Consider the following 22,114-nt stretch of genomic DNA (forward strand, 5'->3'; position numbering starts at 1 on the left):
CTTTCATGTTAGTATGATTTATTTGGAAAACCTTATTGAAATATTGAAGGGTTAATGTTGTGAAAATAATTAGCATCATACTTCATCGAAATTTATTTCCTAGGATAAAAGTTATTTATTTTTTGCAGTATCCCGAACCTGTCAAGCTAAATTAGGTATTTTTGTAAAGCCACTAATTTTTTTATTATTTTATGAACAGATGCAAGTCAAAGAGAGAGATGTTGGGTTTAATTTATTTTTTTCTCTGATAATTTTTAATTGAAATATAAAGTAGGAAGTAGTAAACAGTATGGGAAGATGATGATGATGATTATTATAATTAAGTAGCTACTGCGTGCTAAAAATGGAGCAAATTAAAGTTACATGATGGCAGACTACTAAGTAGGAAGACACTAAAATTTTTAAAAAGTTCGAGGATGCAATGAATGCAGCTGTTGCTATGAGAACATCCCAAAATCTTTAGTTCCATAAACAGTGGACCACAGAAGACATACTGTCATAGGTACTCATAATTGCAATATGCTCCAAGCTCATAGTTAAAAGTTAGCAACATGTACTCATAATTGCGATAATGCTCTAAGCATATAGTCAAAGGTTAACAAGATTTTTTCATTTGTAATTCTCAAATTTTGTTCTAGACAGGGACAGCGCTTTAGATTGGCAGGACAGTTTTTTTATCACTTTAATTGGTGTTTATAATTATAGAAGTTTTGTCTGGTTTAAAGTTTTTTAGTTGCTGCACTGTCACCGTTTATCAGGCAAGAAATTCCACAATCGGTAGACTGTATTCAAAAATTGCAATTGTTTTTTCAACTTGATATGTTGTATGCCAAAAGTGGTCTTGAAATTTTGAAGATAATACGACCTATAATGAAAACCTTGTCTTGAGTCCTAAGGAATGAGATAGGAAAATGTTCATCACTCATCACAAAAAGTGTTACTACAGTATATAGTTAAATCTCGTACTCCCCGACTTAGCTGTATCTAAATAATTATCATAGACAAAAATATGTGCCCAGCAAATCTGATACTATTGTCTAATCAGAAAATTATGGTATCGGTTTTGTATGTCATTTCAAATTATGGTGTGGAGTTTTCTCCCATAATTGTGTTTTAATTTTTATAATTTCATTAAGTTCTCATAAGGAACGAGAAGCCCAACAGCCTTTTTTGGTGTGTTAGGTGCTGTACTCCCAGGTTTCTAGATTTCCATAACCAACATCCAGTCAATAGATTCATTATGAAGATGTTTCCCATTAAGACTGAATTGAATTTGTAAACCTTCCTGTCTGGGTGGTATTAATTTTGCTGCGGATTCACCCATTCATATTTCTTTTCCCCTCACCTCTCAGTCATCATCTGTTGTTTGCTTCCAGTTGTGAATCTATCTGTCTCTTCATGGCAGGTCTAAACTATTGTATAGCTGAAGTTGGAGTATCATACTTTTTATTTTATTTTATTCATTTACTTATTGTTCCATATTTTCCATTTGCTTAATGTTGTCTTTTGCCTGGCTCCTTGATTGTCTATTACTGTCTTTTACTGTAAATGTTCTATTAAAAGTAATTTTTGAAGGGGTACTGTACTCTGTTCAGAATTTAATGGCATGTAACCAGGGTATAATAATCGCATCTGTTCTCTCTCTCACTCAAATTGGAGTAAAATGATTTTGATAGCAGCTCTTTTTGACGAATTCAACGGAAAATTTTTGATTTTGAGGTTACATTCCATTATTTATCCAAAGAAAATGGGAAGTTATAGTTTTTGCCATGCTGCTTCATGAATGGATCTCATAACCTGATTTTATTAGTGTATTGCATAAGTTAGAACCATATTTCCATGAGCAAATATCAAGTGCTAAAGTTTCAAATGATATCTGTAGAGAGCAATTAGACCAGCTTGAATGACTAGGGTTTGGTCTTGTATGATTAGGTTTGGCTCTTAGTTCTAACTTACTGTGAAAATGATACTGTATCGCATACAAATGCTAGTTTATTGTATGATGATGGTAAAGCTGTTTTACCTATTTAATTCAGTGATTATTTAGCTTTTACTTTTATATTTATTTATGTTTACCCTTATATATATATATATATCATATTGAAAGGCCCAAGCATGGACATTGGGTGTAAAGGATAAATTTTGAACTTAAGTTTTTGCTTTCTATTATTGGTAGTAGTAGCTCCAGTTTTACTCATTTATTTTAAATAGAATTCATGTTGAAAAGAACTATTGCAAAAACTTGTAGGTTTCAAGGGTAAAATATGCTCTTATTTTTTAATATGCTTCATTTTGGACAGGGTAGACTTACTAGAGCATGCCTATTAGTTTTTCCAATTAATGCAATCTCATGGTGTTCTCATGCTTGGAATTGTTCTGTCGTTGCATGCTGTTTTTTTTTTAAACGTAGCAATGCTGATTAACATGTCTTATTACCAATCACCCATGCTTCTATGGTATATAATCTTAACATTTGTTATAATGTAGTAGTATTTCAATTATATTCTTGAGGGGATTATTTAGAATTTACACTTAAGATTAACAGTAAATACTTATTGGTCTGTTGCTTAAATGTTTGCTATATTTAGATGGTCCCATGTAATGAAAGTGAAATTTTTGCATTCAAAGCTCTAATGAGGTAACAACTTGTCAGCATCACACAACATGAAACGAATACCATTAAAAACATTTTAATTATAATAAGCTAAGAACTATGCACAAGTTGCTAAAATCATTAGCTGAAAGAAAGAACACTGGTAATGTGTACATACTATTCAGAAAACTAGTACAGTGGAATCTCTGTATTCACGTTCTCGACATTTGCGGGCTCACACATTTGTGGATTTCTCTTTGGTCCATATCTACAAATTATTCGTGGGAAATTCACATATTTGTGGTATTTTTCTATGAGAAATATCCACGAATTCCTTTTTTTTTTTTTTCCCCTCCAATTTTATCATAAAATGCAACTATTAGCTGATTCTAGCCATTCAAGGGGGGCAGGGGTTGGTAAATATCCCCCGTGATTACGGGGCGAACCCTGTATTGCAGTTATATATAGTTGTCATTTGTGAGTCTGGCAAGCAACAGGCAATTCCAGCAAATTTATGGTACCTTACAGAGAAGCACTGAAGTGAAAAGGGCTGGAATAATTAAATGTAAATGAGAAAACATGGATAGTAGCAAGCACTGGAAAAGTTATTCTATTTAAAGTTATTGAAGTTCTACAGGATTACAAAAAGTGACATTTATTTAATACGTATCAATGAGACTTCCTTCTTCTATCTAATAGAAAAGAGGTGATCTTGGGAATCTTTGGGAAAACAAACATGGGCCTGTATTACATGTTTAATGAGAGAGTGATGAAACAAGTTTGTTATTGCTGCTTTTTATACATTTAAACAGTTTTCAAATTCGGTAATTTACATTATAGTAATAAAGGTTTGTTTACAGTGGGCTATTGCATAAACATGTCTAAATGATTTGATATCAACTTCATTTGTTGATTTTTATGTATTTAGTAATCTATACAGTTATTGTTCTAGGCTTTAGTTATTCCTGATGAAAGGTTTTTATATTTCATTTGCACATAGTACAGTACTGCAGTGTTGTTTTTTTGTGAATTTTATTTCATTTCATCCTGTTAATTCTTAGTTTTTTATTTCTGTAGGAAAGATCCATGGGTCAGCGTTTGAACATCATCATTGTAGCAGAAGGTGCTATTGACATTGAAGGCAATCCCATTTCAGCTGAGGGTGTCAAAAAGGTAAAATCTGTGTACATATTAGGATACATGTTGACATGTTTATGTTTTTTCTTCAAGTATAACCCTGTAGTGATCTCCATCTTTATCCTGTTTTTACTTAATTTTATTTTTTTCCAGTTTGCTGCCTTCCACAGTATTGTCCAGCTTATCAAATGTTAACTTTCATTTAACTTAAATTTATTTGGATCCTTATATGGTAAATTGGACTTTCCTTAGATCTGATTAGGATGCTAGTAAACAGACCTAGAAAGAGTCTTGAGTTAGAGCCATAGTGTTCCTTGCCTGTAAAACTGAAGACATTCAGGTAAGGATAAAGTTTAAATGCTATTGCCTTCCCAAAGTACTAAGTTAGATCTTGACAAATGGTTAAAATTCTTTTAAGGTACTAGAAGTGATGTGTCTATCAGAGTTGTAGCTGTAAGGTGGTGTGATGTAAAGGGATATATGATAGTTATCTTTTTTTATCTTAGCTTGTCTTAGATTTGTCATTTTCATATACGTACCTGTCTTGTGTCAGTATATAAATTATAAAAAGGGAGCTTTTAATGGAAACAATTTATGTATGAATAGAATTACTTTACCAGATTTCAATACTGTCATTTTCTTTTTTACAGGTTATTGTTGACCAGCTTGGGTTTGATACACGCATTACCGTACTTGGTCATGTTCAGCGTGGTGGTTCTCCATCTGCATTTGATCGTCTCTTAGTAAGTTTTTTTTATGTAAGGATGATTTTGAACTATCTTACATCCATAATTTGAGTTGTGAAGTAAACAATTGTGGACTGACCCTATTAAATTTGTTATGTAATTGCATACACTTATGATTATTTGATATGTGTTCTTGCCTTATGTACAGAGTGAGGATCTGAATTCTCTGCTTTTATAAATATATTTGTTATATGCCCATTTATATTCTGGACTGTATTGTTTTATCTTACTTCTCACCATAGCAAGATTCTGGTAAAGATGATAGTTTTGTTTAAGTTTTTTAATAAATTGTTATTCATTAGTTGTTTTGTTTCAGTTGTTTAATGAATTGTTATAAGTTGACATATAAGTTCATCATAAGTTGACGGGGATGTAAAAGCCTGATTATCATTAAATAGAGGTCTTTCTAGTTGCATGAATTGAGAGATAATAGGTGAAGACATGACTCGAAAGCAGAAAAATTTGGAGAAAGGGCTTGATAATTCAGTTTAATGAAGGACATTTTTTTGATTGAAATGTTCTGTGGTTGCTAACTTTTGTATTTATATTTTTTATTTTAAGTAACTGTCTCTTTTCCAGGGTTGCCGTATGGGTGCTGAATCTGTGTTGGCCCTTATGGAAGCTACTCAAGAAACCGAACCATGTGTCATATCCTTAGATGGTAATCAAGCAGTAAGAGTGCCCTTAATGGGCTGTGTGTTGAAGACCCAAGCTGTAGCTCAAGCTATGAAGGTAATCACCATTTTAAGCATCCTGTTTTATGTTATAGTGAAATATTTTTTTAATTAGACAACTTTGAAAAAAGCATACAAATTCAAGAAACCACCAATATGGCTTAAATGTTTTGTGTCAGGACCGTAACTGGGATCAGGCTGTCCAGATGAGAGGAAGGAGTTTTGCCCGTAACTTGGAAACTTACAAAATGCTGACCAGATTGAAGCCACCAAAGCCAGTAGAAGGACAGGTAATTTGTTGTCAAGTATTGTTGTGTTTTGTTGACTCCTAAGTAATAAATATTTAAAGCACACAGCAAAGAAAGAAACAATTTAGGCCATTCTGCAAAGTAAACTGCGTTCAGGTAAGTATGGCTTTTGACATTTGCTTAACAGCCAGAAACTGTAAGTAGAAAGATACATTCAACCTGTTTGTATCTAGGATTCTTGTCATTAATAGGAGTTTATTGTACTCGGGATATAGCACTCCTATTTAGAAAAATGTTCCAGCATTTTACTTAACTTTTGCATCTTTTGGTTTATAGGAAAACTTAAAGTAGAAAAGTAGTGGGAAGAGGTAAGGTAAATACTGTGATAGTATTTATATGGGGTAAATTTTATGAGTTAAATGTCAGTGATATTCTCTCTCTCTCTCTCTCTCTCTCTCTCTCTCTCTCTCTCTCTCTCTCTCTCTCTCTCTCTCTCTCTCTCTCTCTCTCTCTCATGTGATGTGTGTGTATATTGTGAGATGTGTGCATATCTGTGAGTATCATTCAGGAGAAACAATAATGTTTTCAAAGTTGACTCCCTTAATTAGACTAGGGAAGGCCTATTCCAGGAAGATGAAACTAAAATTAAGTGCTATAGAACCAATCAATGTAATATTCTGCTTTTTCCTAACATTGCTATAATATCAGTTACCCCAATTCATTATTTCCTTTACTTATATCTTCGTGAAATGGTTTGAAGTTAAGTAATGACAAAGCCTTTTACCTGCAATTTGCTTTGTTCCTTAAAATATTTATCTTAGTATATGCCTGATACCATATGTATGTCCTTGAGTATTCTATATTATTAATTGTGGTGTGATTTTATTGAATTTCAGTGAGTGGATTATAAAAACTAATAAGCTTTATTCTTTTATCCCTCATGCCAGACAGGACTCATTCGGGTAAGGTTTGCAATTTGGTTTTATGTATTCATTATTTTTGAAGTAACTTTTTCATTTATCATTTACATGTGACTGATGTTTGTCATTAGGGTTACCATTAAGCATTAACTTGTGCTTAAGCCTACAGTCATAGCTATATAGTGATGTAGAATATTTATAACATGTGTAAATCTTTCTTGATAATGGCAAATTTATAATTAATTTTGACTGGATTATACATTTTTACGCACTGTATATTAGCATTGCAGTTAGTTTTTATTAGCAGGCGTAATTTAGATGAGCTTTAGAAATACATTCAATTAAACATGTAATAAAGTAAAGTAGTAGTCATATACTTGCAGGACAGTATATGAATTTTGACAGTAATTACCTAAATTAACATAAGTTGGAAACTGTCATACCATAACTTTCATATATAAAGATATTCTGCTTCACCCATGGAATCTGCAAGACATTTCTCCATGTTTAGTCATACATGAAACATGCATTCCTTGAAGTGGAAGTTGTCGGTTTATATGATTCTTGAAACTCCTGCACATATGCAAATCAGATGTGTTTTAAAATGCTGTTATGTATAGTTGAATATTTTTGTAAGAATAGTATTTTCCAATATTTCACCTAACCAGTCTCGCAAAAAAAAAAAATCTTCCCTTTTGATTGTATGGTAACTTCCTCTAGTTATTTTGCTCATCACTGACAGTGAGGGAAAAGCCAAACGGCTAATTTTTCCAAGTTAATAATTGTTTTTCTCCATCTTTATTGACAGTTTTTGCAATACATTCTCCTTAGCCTTTGAGCTAGTTGCTTGAAATTTGTAGGCCCAGCAGACTTGAGGAAGGTGAATGCTTTTGTTTACAGTATTTCAGGAATAATTGTAAAAAGAACCACCCAAAATCACCCAGAAACTGGTGTTGGAATGCTGGTTAACTATGTGTCATCACATTTTTATTTCTTTTATGAAAATTATAAACTAGTGGGATTACTAATGACATGTTTATTTATCAGTTCAGTATATGATTCTTGAAAGGCTCTTTTTTTATTTTAATGTACTTGCATCTTGAGTACTTGAAATAGGTAGATTTTATTGTACTTTCATCAAAAATAAATCTTGAGAGAGATATAACATTACACTTTTTCTCAGTTCTGTTTTTTCACTTGAAGAATGACATTTCACAAGAGTTACCAGGTGATTAGCTCTATATATAGTACAGTAATCTTTGCTAATCTCTGAAACTTGTTATATTTTAATGACAGAATTAATCCTTGCAAAGTGATAGACCAGTACTACCATCTGTATATTCCATCACATCACAATTTGGGAATGAGTATTTTTAATTTTTTTTATATGTCAAGCATTCAGTAGAGCCAGTTTTGTTAATGTGACTCCAGTATTGGTTTCATCAGCTGTATTTGGATGTATTTTGAATTCGGGAAATTTGCCTTATCACAGAAGATTTAGATTGAAATGATTGCTTAGAGTAGGCATATTAGATGATTAATGATTACAGGTATATATTAGAACTTGTGCTAGTGTGGGAGTTTCTTTTCAGATTGTCTCCAGTGTTTTATGTCCTTTTGTTTATTTGTGATATTTGTCAAACACCTCTTGATATGTTTTGAGATATTATAAGAGCATATGTTATTTTCACAAATTTAGATGTTTTAAGTGCATGGTAATTGGCAAATGTTTTGTAATATATCTTCTGAACTTAGAATTTTTCTTTTGCCATAGAGTCCATTTCATAAAGAACAGTCATTTGTCTTAATATCAGTAACATAGTAACTTTCTTTACGATTTTGGCACAGTCAATCACAGTATGTTACTTGTGGCAACAGTATTGCAAATGATTACTGACTTTTACAACTCAGCCTAATGGTTTTCCTCATATCTTATCGAAATGTTTTTGTTATTATTATCCTGTTTAGTCTGATTCAGAGGAAGATCTTGCTAAGGAGGTATCCGTGTGGTATTGTTTTATTGCCTTAATATATTCCTTTGCTTTCGGCTTTGTTCCCTCATATACCTTTAGTACTTTGTTATTTGTATCTGCCCAGTGCTTTTGCTTGATAGCAGGCCGTATGACTGGGAAGTTTCCTTGTTTTGGTCCTCTTTAGTGTCTTAATTATTGTTATTCTGTGATAGCCAGTCTTTCGTGTTCCCTCTTGTTTTGCTTGAACATTTCATGTCTAAGGAAAAGGAAAAGTTTGCTTTGTAGTCAAAGTTGTTGCTTCTAGAACTAACGTAAGTCAGGATATAAAAACCTATTTGAATGTCATAAATAATAATTGTAGGAGACTGATCGTAAATGTTTTCTGTATATAGTTATTATGTGGAAATAGGTATGAAATTATAGTTCAATGATAATTGTCCGTCTCTTAGATCATAAACTTTAGAGTGTTAGTGTTTTGTCGTATTTTAACACCGTTGCTTTTTATATAATGTTGGTCGCACTGTTTTAGAGCTTAGTCAGTTGGACAATAACAGAAAAATTGATTTTCCTCATATCTAAGAGCCCAGAACTAAGTACGTAAACTTTGACATTGGTTCTTTTATCATTAATAGCTCAATTTTATTCCAATTAAGGTAGGTCATGTTAAAAAAAATTTCCATTTAAACTCACTTTTTGAAGTTATATAAGCATGGCCAATAATCTGTTTAAAGCCAGAATAGTAATTTCAATCTTTTTATAGTAATCACTAGATCTTATTTGGTTCTTGTAAATGTTAGAGAATACCTTTAAGAGAAATTGTTTCAAGCAAAAGAAAAGAAAACATAAAGAGTAACATACAAATGTTAGGCTGAAAGATAATTTTCTCCCTACATAAAGTATTTTAGCTCTGGTAACATCTCTTAAATTGGAATGGTTTTGCAAATTTTTATCTTCTTTTTTTAATTATATCCCTTTTTTATCTTCATCACAGTCTGTTAAGAACTCCTACTTTCAATAAGTGTAAATTTGAGTTCGTTAAGTAATTAGTATACAAATTAGGTTATGTGGTTATGTAGTAATTTTAAGCAAAAGAAACCGATTTAGGCTTCCCATCTTATAACAATCTCTAATTTTAAGGAATTCGTTTATGTGATGGTATATTGAATATATATCAGTTTTAAGGGTCCCAGAAATGTGGGACAAGTATTAAATTTTAAGTTAATTTTTTCCTTCATGTGAGTGACTAGAAAGACGACGTGAAGTAAAGTTGAACTGCAGATTCATTGTTTTAGGAAATTTTCCCTTTCAGAGACTCCATAATTGCTACAGTTTTAGACATTTTGGGTCAATTTCTTCCCATTTTCATTACATATCAGACTCGTATTCTCTTAATTTTCATTGCTTTGAGTTCAAATATATTTAGCAGGCATGATTTGTACACAGAGCACAGCAGATAGTGAGCACTCCTTTCAATGTTCACTAACCCGGAGTTAACTCTGGAAACAAAATTATTTACATGCATGGAGTCTTTCCACATTTGAAGTTGACTAGTACATCCTTTAGTTGACTTTTTTTTTTATCTTAAGTAATTTTGATCAAGCTCACAACCTAATACATTAATCACTAAAAGGATCATGAGTGTTCCTTACATTTTGCGCCATAATCAAAAGTAACGCAAAAATATTTTTTGCATTTGGTTTCCTTCTAAATATGAACATTAAAACCCACTCTGTAAATATGCATTTAAGACGAGCCATATTTTTAGGTTTTGGCTTCTCTAATTGAAGGTGCTTTGCTATGCTGTAGCTTGGACAGCAAATGCAGTACAAGTGATAAATGTTTCTGTCTCCTATGGTGTTGGACTTGAACTTGCATGCTTGAAGGTCTGTTTCAGTAAACAAATTTTTTTCCCCTGCACCCTTCCTTCATCAGCAAAACACTGTTTGGGACAGAGACGAAGTCTTGGTAAGTGGCAATGCATTGGATGTGATTTTTAGGAATATGAGTTATAACAATTTAGGGTTACCTGTGTTTGAAGTTCTGATACCAGTCACTGTTATAGTATACAATTCTCTTCTTTGAACATGTAAAGTTGTTATTAGTTGGCTAATGCATGGGTAGATTGAAGTAGATATTTTCATTTGCAATCATATATGTAATAGGATATTTGCATTATGTAAATTTTTTTTTTTTTTTTTTATTTAAGATGTGATATTCAGTGCTCTCCTTCAGTATTCCAATGTCCATAAAAAATATGTAGATATTGTATTGTCCTAGTATATGGTAATGATTCTTGTTATTTTGATAAAAATAAAAACTAAATATAATGTAATTAGAGGTGAAGAGGTATTTTTCTATTATAAAAGTCATTTCAGGACAGTGATTTTCATGTTGTTCATACACGAAACAAACCTTCGGTCTTAACATTAGGATTTACTAGCGCCAAGCTGGAAACCGGTAGAATTAAAATTACACTTGTGAGATCCAGGGACTAATGGCATCTATACCAGGTCACGGGGCATGTATACCCAGAATGCCCACGGCTACCTGTGACCCATCAGTTATTTTCCTACCGCCTTTAAGATAAGACGTGTTACTGTCTATCTCATTTAAAGCCGGTTTTTCAGTTTGCCCGTTCTTTAGCCATTTCATTTTTTATTTTTCATTCCTTTTCTTTCTCCAAGTGTGATCCAGTGGTGGGTTTGGTAACAGTGTATACGTGGTATGATGGAGAATTTTGCCTCAACATCGGGATCGTCTACCGCTTCGAAGAGGAGACAAAGGAAATGCCCAGGAGTCAGTGGCTTCCCTTGTTCTAGGTTCCTAACTTCGGTGTCGACGGATCCTCATCCAACGTGTAGTAGGTGCAGGGAAAACGTATGTACGGTTACTAATCCGTGTTCTGTTTGTCGCGGTTGGTCGGTGGAACAGTGGAAGAAGTTCTATGGGAAAAGCCAATACAAAAGAAAGGGGGTGACGCCATCTTTGGATGACCAAACCTTACCGGCTTCTTTTGTATCGGTAATAAACCAGGCTGCTCCATATGTTTCTCCACCTGCTTTTGAATTGTCTCATACCCCTTCGGTTTCTCCTAGCGGTTCTGTATCGGAAACGTCAGGAGGGGCCTTGGGTAATTTTATGAATAATTTGCACTCTCCTTTGTTCCCAGCAAGTAGAGGGGGAGATCCGCCATCTTTGTTCCAGGCTCCTGCTACTCAAGCGCATAGGTTAGATGGTACGTGGTCAGCGCTAGGCCTACCAGGCGTACCAACCTTGGATGGTCTGCTTGCACATTATATGACATCACGGTTCCAGCAGGGTCCGGCAGCGCTGAATGTTCCTCATCCCCCGGGCTTGCAATTTATGGGAATTAATGCCGCTGCTTCACCATCCCACTCAGTATTTACAGCGATGCAGAACGTGGGAGGTAATTTGGCAGCAAACGTGCGGTTACCAGCAGAAAACCTCTCGGTCTCTCCCTAACGAGAGGGATGACGTCACAACAGTACGTCACACTCTGAGATGGCAGGCGTGATGACGTCACAGACCGATTCTCGGCCTTTTCGCTGCACACAGACGCTAATACGCCTTCTGATCCGTCAATGCAAACTGTAATGCAGAAGTTACAGGATATAGAGGAAGAATGAATAGAGACAAAAAGAAAAAGGGTGATTCGCCTTCTTCGTCTTCTTCTCTAGTTCGGCGTCATCGCTAAGTCCGATAACGTCACGGCGAGCGCCAGTCAAGCGTTAGAGGAGGATTCGGGAGTTCCTAGCGGATCCTCGGGCCAAGAGGAGAAGAATCAATTCTTCCTCTTCTTCGGACGAAGACTGTCATTTCCAAGTCAGCAAGAAGGTCGGAAAATCAGTGGCTATTAAGCACAAGGTTGGCAAACGAAGCCGTTCGCAAGAGTCCGAACAAGCGAGAGAGGTGACGGCCGGCGAGCTAGCGGCCGAGGCGGAGTTGCCAGTTCGGATCGCAAAAACTGCGATACCTCTGGTAAAATCGACGTTGGCGTCGAAAGGTGCAGCAGAGGATGGAATGCAGGTCCCAGTTTCGCCCGTAAGGCCGTTCAAAATACGTACGAAGGACAATAAGGCTCCTATTAAAAGTACGAAAAATAGAGAGTTGGCAACCTCGGCGGATACGTTCGTGGAAGGCAGTGTCCGTCTGGATAGAAGGCCGAGGCCGGGCTCGCCGACGCTCGAAAACGATGCCAATGCTAATAGAGACGAACTTACCTCTGTCTTAAGGGTAGCCTTCATCTTGGAGATCTAGACGAGATTCTCGCTCTAGATCCGTGAGCAGAGAAAGAGTAAGACGTTCTCGTTCCCCTGCTGACTATCTGAGATCGAGCCAACAGCGGCCAGCAAAGATCAAAGAGGCCGCGGCCGTAAGGGGCAGGCGGCCGTGGAATTCCGGGCCGTCTGTCAGAAGATAGAGGCGAGACAACATCTCTCGTGACGGAGAGTGGTACACTAGAGCCGGAGGAAGGAGAAAACCAAGAGTTTCTGGCCTCGTATGCAGAGGTTATTGATTTGATTCGTCAATTCAATAGCCTTTCGGAGAAGACAGAAACACCGGCCAGTATGCTTCCTCCTGGAATTGACATGGCGTTTGGACTAAAGAGGGATACCAAGGTGTCGTATGAATTGCCTTGTTCGAGTCATGCGGAATCGGTCTTGCAACACGTAAACGCAAAGATTGCAGGGAGGGATAATTCCTTAAGATCTAATAGATCATTTAAATTTATTCCCCCTCCAATGATAAAGCAAAGGAAATATTATACGACACCGAAGGTCCCTTTGCTGTCTAGACAAATGAACCCTAATGTTGTAAGGTTAAGGCCTGGATTAACCTTGGATCAGGTTAAAATGGAGTGCCCTTCGATGACGTACCAAGAGGCTGCCACGTTAGAAGCAACAGCTTCTTCTGTCTTTCAGGCTGCGTCCTGGTTAGACCTTTGGTCAACAGCAGTGGCGAAAATTGCATCCTCGGAAGCAACAAGGAAAGTAGTGGATGAACCATTGTTCATTAGATTACTACAGTCAGGGTCCAAGGCGATTGCGTACCTGACAAACGTAAGTGCCAATGTTTGGGCAAATATCCTGCTAATGAGGAGAGATGCAGCATTGGCTAGACTAAGCCGCAATGTGGATTTGGATTCCCTGTTAGCAATGAGGAATGGGGATATCTTGGAATCGCAACTACTGTTGCCAGAGGTCATACTGGAAGAAGCGATAGATAGAAGAAGGATGGACACTAACGATAGGTTGGTGCAACAGGCAGTTAGGAAAACCTCTAACAGTCAAACTATTCCTTTGGAGGGAAGACAACAGCAGATGTCTCGGAAGAAACCAGTGAGACATAGCATCTCTAATAGAGTCACAAGACCCTCTTCCCCAAAGAGGATAACTCATCGGCCCTTTCACAATAGAAACAACAGAGGAAGGGGCAATAGGGGAAGGGGGAGAGGCTCAAGAAGATAGGATGGGCGCCTCCCATCACTCGGCCACACCAGTGGGGGGTTGCCTGGCAAATCACTGGAAGGTGTGGCAGGAACTAGGGGCAGAGCAGTGGGTGGTGGATGTTCTCAGGATCGGGTATTTGATTCCGTTCGAGGTAACCCCGCCCCTGACAGATCAACCATTACCCCACGTCACTTATGCCCACAAATCTCAGAAGGCCATTATTCTGCAGGACGAAGTGAAGAAGATGATGGAAAAAGGAGCTGTGCAACAAGTATGCAGTCCGACAAAAGGCTTCTACAGCAGGATGTTCCTGGTACCCAAAGCCAACGGGGAGTGGAGGACAGTAATAGACCTGTCAACGCTGAATCTGTTTATAAGGAAAACCAGTTTCAAGATGGAAACTCCGAAAACGGTTCTACAAGCAGTCAGAATCGGAGACTTTATGCTGACAGTCGATCTTACAAAGGACGCATACTTTCAGATACCAGTCCATCAGTCTTCAAGGAAATTTCTCCGCTTCAGTCTTGCAGGGAAAGCTTTCGAGTTCAAGGTCCTGTGCTTCGGATTGACAACATCTCCTCAAGTTTTTACAAGAGTGTTCACCCTCGTGTCGGCGTGGGCGCATGCTCAGGGGATCAGGCTGATAAGATATCTGGACGATTGGCTGGTGATAGCAAAGTCCAGGGAGAAATTACTCAGGGACAGGGCGGCCCTCCTGCAGCTTTGTCACAGCCTAGGTATTGTGGTGAATCAGCAGAAGTCGCAGTTGGATCCAAGTCAACGTTTGGAATATCTGGGAATGGTGATAGACACAACACAAGCCAAAGTATTCCCGACAGACCAAAGAGTAGAGAAATGCAAACAAGTGGTGAATGCCTTTCTGGGAAAGCAGACACAGCCAGCAAGACAGTGGCAGGTGGTGCTGGGAATCCTAACCTCCCTGGAGAAGCTAGTACCACAAGGAAGGCTACACCTTCGGTCCCTACAATGGAGGATGAAGGAGTTTTGGTCACCAACAATAGATCACCCGTACGAGCAAATTCCCTTGTCGGCAGAAGTGAGGAAAGACTTGCTTGCTGTGGTGGGTGGACGACGACAATCTGACAGTGGGTGTCCCCCTTCAACAATCCTCCCCAGACCTCTTGCTGTTCTCGGATGCGTCACTAGAAGGATGGGGAGCCCATATGGAGGAGTTGATGGTGTCAGCAAAATGGAGTTGCAAGGACAGAGAACTCCATATAAACGTGCTTGAGTTGAAAGCAGCTTTCCTGGCTCTACAAGAATTCAGGGAGAGAGTAAAGGGACACTCAGTGGTATTGATGTCAGACAACACCACAGTAGTAGCTTATATAAACAAGCAAGGAGGCCTAGTTTCTCGGCAGTTACATGTGATGACAGTTCAACTTCACCAGTGGGCTATAGAGAACCTGGTAGACATCAAGGCCAGGTATATTCCGGGAAAAAGAAACATAGTGGCCGACAAGTTGAGCCGCAGGGATCAGATTCTGGGAACGGAGTGGTCCCTACACCAACAGGTAGTGGACAGGATGCTCATGTTGTGGAAAGGACCGATCATAGACCTATTCGCAACCAGGTACAACAAAAAGTTGGAAGTGTATTGTTCAGTAGTCCCGGACGCAGAGGCAGTAGCAGAAGATGCGCTACAACACCCCTGGGACAATCTGGACGTGTACGCATTTCCTCCATTTTGTCTAATCCGTCAGGTTCTGAACAGGGTAATGCGGTCTCAGAACCTCAAGATGACCCTGGTAGCCCCGTTATGGCCGAAAGCAGAGTGGTTTCCAGACCTACTGGAACTCCTAGTAGATGTGCCAAGAGAGTTACCTCCATGGAGCAACCTTCTGTGTCAGCCTCACGTGGAGAGGTACCACCAGTCGGTGAAGTCCCTATCGCTTCACGGGTGGAGACTGTCAAGTATCTCCTCCGAGAGCGAGGGTTTTCGCAGAAAGCAGCAACTCAGATGGCAGGTAATATCAGAAAATCATCTGCGACAGTATACCCAAGGGAAGTGGTCAGCATACTGTGATTGGTGTCGTAGGGGGAACGTGTCTCCACTCGGTACCACTATTCAGCAGTTAGCAGACTTTCTGATATATCTCAGAACAGAAAAACATATGTCTGTATCTGCAGTGAAGGGGTACAGGGCTGCTCTAGCCTCAGTCTTACGAATGAAAGGAGTGGACATATCGTCTTCATGGGAGTTGGCCATGCTGATGAGGAGCTTTGAACAGTCATGCCCACCAAAGGAGCTAAAAGCCCCAGATTGGGATCTGACCAAGGTACTGAGTAGTCTGACAAAACCCCCCTACGAACCACTAAGGCAGTCCACGGATAGGAGCCTGACCCTGAAGACAGTCTTCTTATTGGCCCTGGCTTCAACCAAAAGGGTGGGGGAGCTACATGGCCTCTCATATCTCATAAAGCACTCGAGAGGTTGGAGATCAATGGTGTGTGAGTTTGTCCCAGAATTCGTGGCAAAGACCCAAAATCCAACAATAGTAGACGGCAGATTCGACTCCTTTACCATACCTTCCTTGGCAGACTTTGTAGATAACGACAAAGCTGAAATGCTCCTGTGCCCCGTCAGGGCACTAAGGGAGTACTTAAAGAGAACAAGGCACCTCAGGCCGGGGTGCCAGAGGTTGTTCGTAAGTACAGGACGGAACAAGAAGGAAGTGTCCAAGAATACAATATCATTTTGGCTAAGGGAGACGATCATGCTTATATTGCAGAAGACAGAGGGTCAGATAGCCAGGTGGGAGCTAGAGCTCATGACATCAGGGGTGAGTGCTTCCCTGGCATTTAAGAAGAACATGTCTGTGGATAAAATTCTGAAAGCTGGCGTGTGGAAGCGCCAAACAACTTTCACCTCATTTTATTTGAAAGATGTTGCCCATAGATCCTTGGACACCTTTTCCTTGGGTCCAGTGGTGGCGGCCCAACAAGTTCATCCAGTGCCCCTGGCGGGTCAGTTTGCGTCTAGTCTAAGATGAAGGTATGAAAGTAGAATGAATGGGATGACTGGTCTTTTTTCTTTACTACTTTCTTCCTACTCCTTTAACTACGGGCAATATGAAGGAGAGTACCGTCATGTGCTGGAACGGACTAGATGCAGGTGAGAAGGTCAGCCATACTGTGAAGCTATCTTAGCTGATGATCTACTTTTCAGTAGCAACACACCCCTCTGGATAATAAGGAAAGGAGGGGTGAAGGTGGATCCAGTCGCAAGGGACAAGAGTAAACAGTAGAATGGTATCTACACCCAGTGGGAGGAAACCAATAGATCCGCTTATATCTTTGGTCCTAGGTTCATTGTCCATTCTCTTAGAATTTCCCTATATATTCGGAAATGGATAAGGTGGCAAACTCCCAGTCAGTTGTAGAGACTTACCTCCCTCCAATAGTAAGTCTATCCTAATGTTAAGACCGAAGGTTTGTTTCGTGTATGAACAAATACCAAATTTGTAACTAATTTGTATTTTTCATAACTAACAAACCTGAGGTCTTAACAGTTAAAGGCCCACCTCGAACCACCCCTCTAGCAGTCTAAACTGGGTTAGAAATATAACTGATGGGTCACAGGTAGCCGTGGGCATTCTGGGTATACATGCCCCCGTGACCTGGTATAGATGCCATTAGTCCCTGGATCTCACAAGTGTAATTTTAATTCTACCGGTTTCCAGCTTGGCGCTAGTAAATCCTAATGTTAAGACCTCAGGTTTGTTAGTTATGAAAAATACAAATTAGTTACAAATTTGGTATTTTTAACACGTACAAAATGAATATCTTTTATAATTACTGATTAATTTTATGTATACTGTATTTAAATTTTTCAAACCAGACCTATCAGTTGAAAAATTTACCTCATTTGTCTGGATAAAACTGATGTATGATTAATAATAATAGTACATAATAGTTATTGCAATAACTAATAGTAATAATATACATATTAATTAAAATCTTGTACAATACATAATTTGGTTTCCATTAAGTGCAACAATATATCTTTTTTCCAACCTGTTGTGCATTACTTTAAATTTCAAAAGTCCTAAAATTTTTAGGAAATATTAGCATGAATTTATTTGTTTTGATAGTTTTAATAGTAATATATTAGTTCTAGATGTTATTACCCAAATGTTTGTTGTTTAGAATTTCTAAAATGATGTTTCTGACATTGTGTTTGAAGAATATTTCAGACATTGATGTCTGCATAAAAAATAATAATAAAAAAAAAAAAAAAAAGTTTCATATTCAATATTTTCATGATTTGTTGCAATTGGATTTCATTGTCTTCGATAGAGTAAAATTCATGCAGTGCATTTTCAAGTTCGGTTTGCAATTCAGATGAATGTTTGTCACTATATTTTTCTAAAAGCTATCAAAAATTGGTTTTCCTTTTGATACAGGAAGACTAATATTTCAGATTACTTATCTGAAACTGGTAATGAGGTATTGTTAAAATCCTTAAATCAATTATATATTCTAAAGTTTCATTTCTCTTTTTGTGTGAATATCTTGTATCGTTGTCGTCATCATAAATGTTTTTATATCAGCTTCTCTCTTTACAAGGTTAGACTGAATAAGTGAGTTCTCTTCACCTTTTTCCATCCTGTGCTGTCTATGCCTAAACTTCCTCGCGCATCCATTTCTTTCATGATATCTTGGTCATTTTTAAGTTGATATCTTCTACATTCATATTTACTTCTTTTCTGACCCACCATTCCTCTTCTCTAATCACGAGTACAACCATCTCAATTTTTTACCTCAGGTTTAAAAAAAAAAATTTTTTCCTCTTGAACCACATTTTACATCCAGTTCCTCATTTGTAGTACCATCTCCGTGCCATACTTTAGTCATGAACCGCCTTACCTAGTACAATGGCAAGTGGATTTTATTTCTCATATTTTATAAAGCTTCTTCACATCAAAGATAAAGTTAACTAACTGGAGTGCTGTGTGTATAGCCCATTTACTGGTTCTAGAGTATGTAAAATATAACATTACCATTTTGTAATCGGATATATTTTCCTTTATCAGAGGCCATTGCTGTGTAGTTTTTATAATTGTTTTTTTATACCAGTTCACTCTTCATGTACAGCATTGGTCTTTATTGCCGAAATTTTCATAATCATGGTTTTCTTTTGATTGTACTGTTGTGCTATTTTTGTCATGTTAAAGTGCTTCTTAGGCTGCATTTGTTTTTCATCATAACTGTGATGTCAATGCTAATTTTTTTCTGAATTATTTTCTTCAGGCTAAGTCTCCTTTCTTGTTAAATTCTCTTTCTTACCATATTACTTTTTCTTTTCCCCTCAGTGTGTCTTTTCCACCTCATACATTGTTCTGTTTATAGCGTAATCTGTTTGTGCTTGATTTGAAAATTCATTCCAATAGGTTTTTGTCCTTAAGTGCTCTGTGTTCTTGAACAATAACACAGTTAAATTCTTTCAGGGTGGATTCAACTTAGGTATAATGCACATTGGTGCTCCAGCTTGTGGCATGAATGCCGCCGTGCGGTCGTTCGTACGTAACTGCATTTACAGAGGCGATACAGTTTATGGTATCCACGATGGTATTGATGGACTTGTTGAAGGAAATGTAAGCATAATAATGGATTGAGAGAAGTAAACTAGTTGATAATGGGAGCCTCTGTTGTTGTCTCCTTTAAGCATTTGTTTTACACTTTCAGCATTTTTTTTCAAGCTTGATTTATCACCAACATTAGCATTTATGCCATTTGATTTGTTTGCATTTTTATTGTAAAAATGTTAAAATAAAATTATCATTCATAAGAGTTTGATGATATATTGTTGACGACATGTTTTTATAATTCATTTTCCATTCATTTGTCCATTACCCTATCCTCTTTCTTACAGGTTCAGGAAATGAAGTGGGCTGAAGTTACAGGATGGGTAGGCCAGGGTGGTGCATTCCTTGGTACAAAGAGGACCCTCCCCGACAAGTATCTTGACCAGGTTAATATGATTAAAAACTGTTTATTGAAAGCTATGTATTGAGGTGCTTAATGTTTTGTAAATACATGCTTGACAGTATCAATTTGTTTGTAGAGAACAAGAGTTTTACAGAAACTGTTAAGCTCATTCTATCTGTTTGAAGGTTGCTGCTCGTTTAAGGGAATACAAGATGCATTCTCTTCTCATCATTGGTGGTTTTGAGGCTTATCATGCTCTGCTGCAGCTTTATGAAGCAAGAGGAAAATACAAAGAGTTCTGTATTCCCATGGTTGTTATTCCAGCCACAATCAGTAATAATGTTCCTGGTAGTGACTTCAGCTTGGGCTGTGATACTGCTCTTAATGAAATCACTGAGGTTAGTTATATACCATTTCCTATTTTGTACACTATCGTTTTTGTATTTACCATTATCATGTCTCATTTCATACTTACAGATAAGTACTTTTTATGGTAAAAAAAAAATTGAAAAGAATTTGAGCAATGTGTTAATGACCAAATACTCTTCTTTGGTGAAATTTTTTTTGTATTGGTCATTCATTAGATTTAAAACTTGGTCATGATTACCTGGACTAACTTTCATTTTAATATTTATCAAAATCTTTGTAGTTGAAGTTTTGTAAATCTTTTGTTAGAAACTACTATTTTGTTGCTTTCAAAATATTATGTATTAGGATTCCAAACCGTCATTGAGGTGGGTCCCTGCCCCAAATCTCCATTAGCTGAGAGTTAACTAGAGTATACCCGTAGGGTCTCCAAAAGTGTTTCTTGTCATTGTAATGTGAAACTTCATTTTCAGATTTGTGACAGGATCAGGCAGTCAGCCCAGGGAACCAAAAGACGTGTGTTCGTAGTTGAAACCATGGGTGGCTACTGTGGATATTTGGCAACGCTGGCTGGTCTTGCTGGTGGTGCTGATGCAGCCTACATTTATGAAGAACAGTTTGGCATCCAGGTAAAGTAGTAATTTATTTTTTATGTTATTGGAAAAAGGTTATGTGTATGTAGTATTAACTTACGAAAGTGTGACTGAAATGTCCCTGATGTTTCAGTCCCTGCATCTCTTAGACACATGGGTGTGATGTTCTATGCCAAAGAGCTGTCAGTGTTAATATATATATATATATAGTCAGTCTAAGGTATTTAGCAGCTGAATCTAGATTCAAATTAGTATGAGTAAAAGGTTTGTAAGAATAATAATCTAAGTATTTCGGAAAAAAATTATCCCACGCCACTTTACATTCAATTTCTGCCTCCCACCCACACAACTCATAGCTTGTGAATCAGACAGCTTGAATGTATGCCTTAGACCCTGATTCCTCCACAAACATGCTTTGTGCTTAGCTTGATCAGACAGCTTGAATAATACCCTATAGGGACCCTGATATCTCCACAAACATGCATTGTGCTGCTGGTAGTTTCATTTCTATTAAAAATCAGAGACTAAAGTGTCCAATACAGTTTCATAGCAACTTAAGGGCTGATGAGAAATAATTTGGTTTTCAAAAGATTATACTTTTCTGTATATATTATGGGAAAGTGTTCATGGAAAATATGATTGGAATCGTACCAGAGAGAATGTTATATGCTTGTTTACCTCGGCTTGTTGTTGAATGGTAGCCAGAAAATTGTCATTTTTTTTTTCAATAGACTAATTGTTAATATATCTTATGAGCATTAATTGTCAAGGATTATTTTACAGTTTTATCTTTCTTTTAATGGAAATTATGCCTTTTAACAGGAATTGCAGTTGGATGTTTATCACATGGCAGCCAAGATGGCCGAAGGTGTGCAAAGAGGCCTTGTATTGAGGAATGAAAATGCAAATGACAATTATACAACAGACTTTATCTTTAAGTTATACTCTGAGGAAGGCAAAGGCATTTTCAGCTGCAGAAAGAATGTTTTAGGTAAGCAGTCTAGGAAGGAGTAGCTATATTACAGTTGTTAATCAGTTGTTACTTTTAAAATGGGCTGAATCCTGCGATTACCCAGGTTCACACTTATAGTATGAACAGATTAGAAGGTCCTTTTCTCCAGAAAGAATGTGCTGCTTTATATGTATTTATGTAACAACTGCTCTTTTATTTACTTCAAAGCTTTGAATAAGAATTGTTTGATACATTTAAAAACTGTTGAATAAGAATTACGTTTAGTGCATTTCAAGATTATACCATACAATCGCTCAAAGTGGAGCTCATGTAACAAATAATTATTATTAAAAGCAAGTAATCTAGTGATCAGGAGTAATCCTAAAATTTTTGAAAAGGAATTATTGATTCAGTTCAAATCCATTACTACTAATGAAAGTTCCAATCTCATCAGATTTCTCACTTAGAATTTTTAATGTGCACAGTAGG

The 22,114-nt window shown here is 37.1% G+C and overlaps 1 protein-coding gene across 9 annotated transcripts in view; it reads left to right on the top strand.

Moving 5' to 3' along the window:
• The window catches only part of LOC135218461 (ATP-dependent 6-phosphofructokinase-like), a 62,761-nt gene that overhangs the window by 36,738 nt on the left and 3,909 nt on the right, over positions 1 to 22,114 (top strand). For 4 of the 9 annotated variants that reach the window (XM_064254781.1, XM_064254780.1, XM_064254782.1 and 1 more), the window contains 11 exons: positions 3,671 to 3,766; positions 4,381 to 4,473; positions 5,056 to 5,208; positions 5,330 to 5,440; positions 6,346 to 6,360; positions 10,224 to 10,256; positions 19,234 to 19,380; positions 19,659 to 19,757; positions 19,900 to 20,112; positions 20,554 to 20,709; positions 21,496 to 21,664. In XM_064254781.1, coding sequence (XP_064110851.1) covers positions 3,671 to 3,766; positions 4,381 to 4,473; positions 5,056 to 5,208; positions 5,330 to 5,440; positions 6,346 to 6,360; positions 10,224 to 10,256; positions 19,234 to 19,380; positions 19,659 to 19,757; positions 19,900 to 20,112; positions 20,554 to 20,709; positions 21,496 to 21,664 — 1,285 coding nt within the window. Of the gene's footprint in view, positions 1 to 3,670; positions 3,767 to 4,380; positions 4,474 to 5,055; positions 5,209 to 5,329; positions 5,441 to 6,345; positions 6,361 to 8,286; positions 8,317 to 10,223; positions 10,257 to 19,233; positions 19,381 to 19,658; positions 19,758 to 19,899; positions 20,113 to 20,553; positions 20,710 to 21,495; positions 21,665 to 22,114 lie in introns of all 9 variants that reach the window. The other 5 variants (XM_064254785.1, XM_064254787.1, XM_064254789.1 and 2 more) reach the window with 3 other exon arrangements.

The sequence above is a fragment of the Macrobrachium nipponense genome, chromosome 9 (assembly GCF_015104395.2).
Source record: "Macrobrachium nipponense isolate FS-2020 chromosome 9, ASM1510439v2, whole genome shotgun sequence".
Classification (NCBI taxonomy): domain Eukaryota; kingdom Metazoa; phylum Arthropoda; class Malacostraca; order Decapoda; family Palaemonidae; genus Macrobrachium; species Macrobrachium nipponense.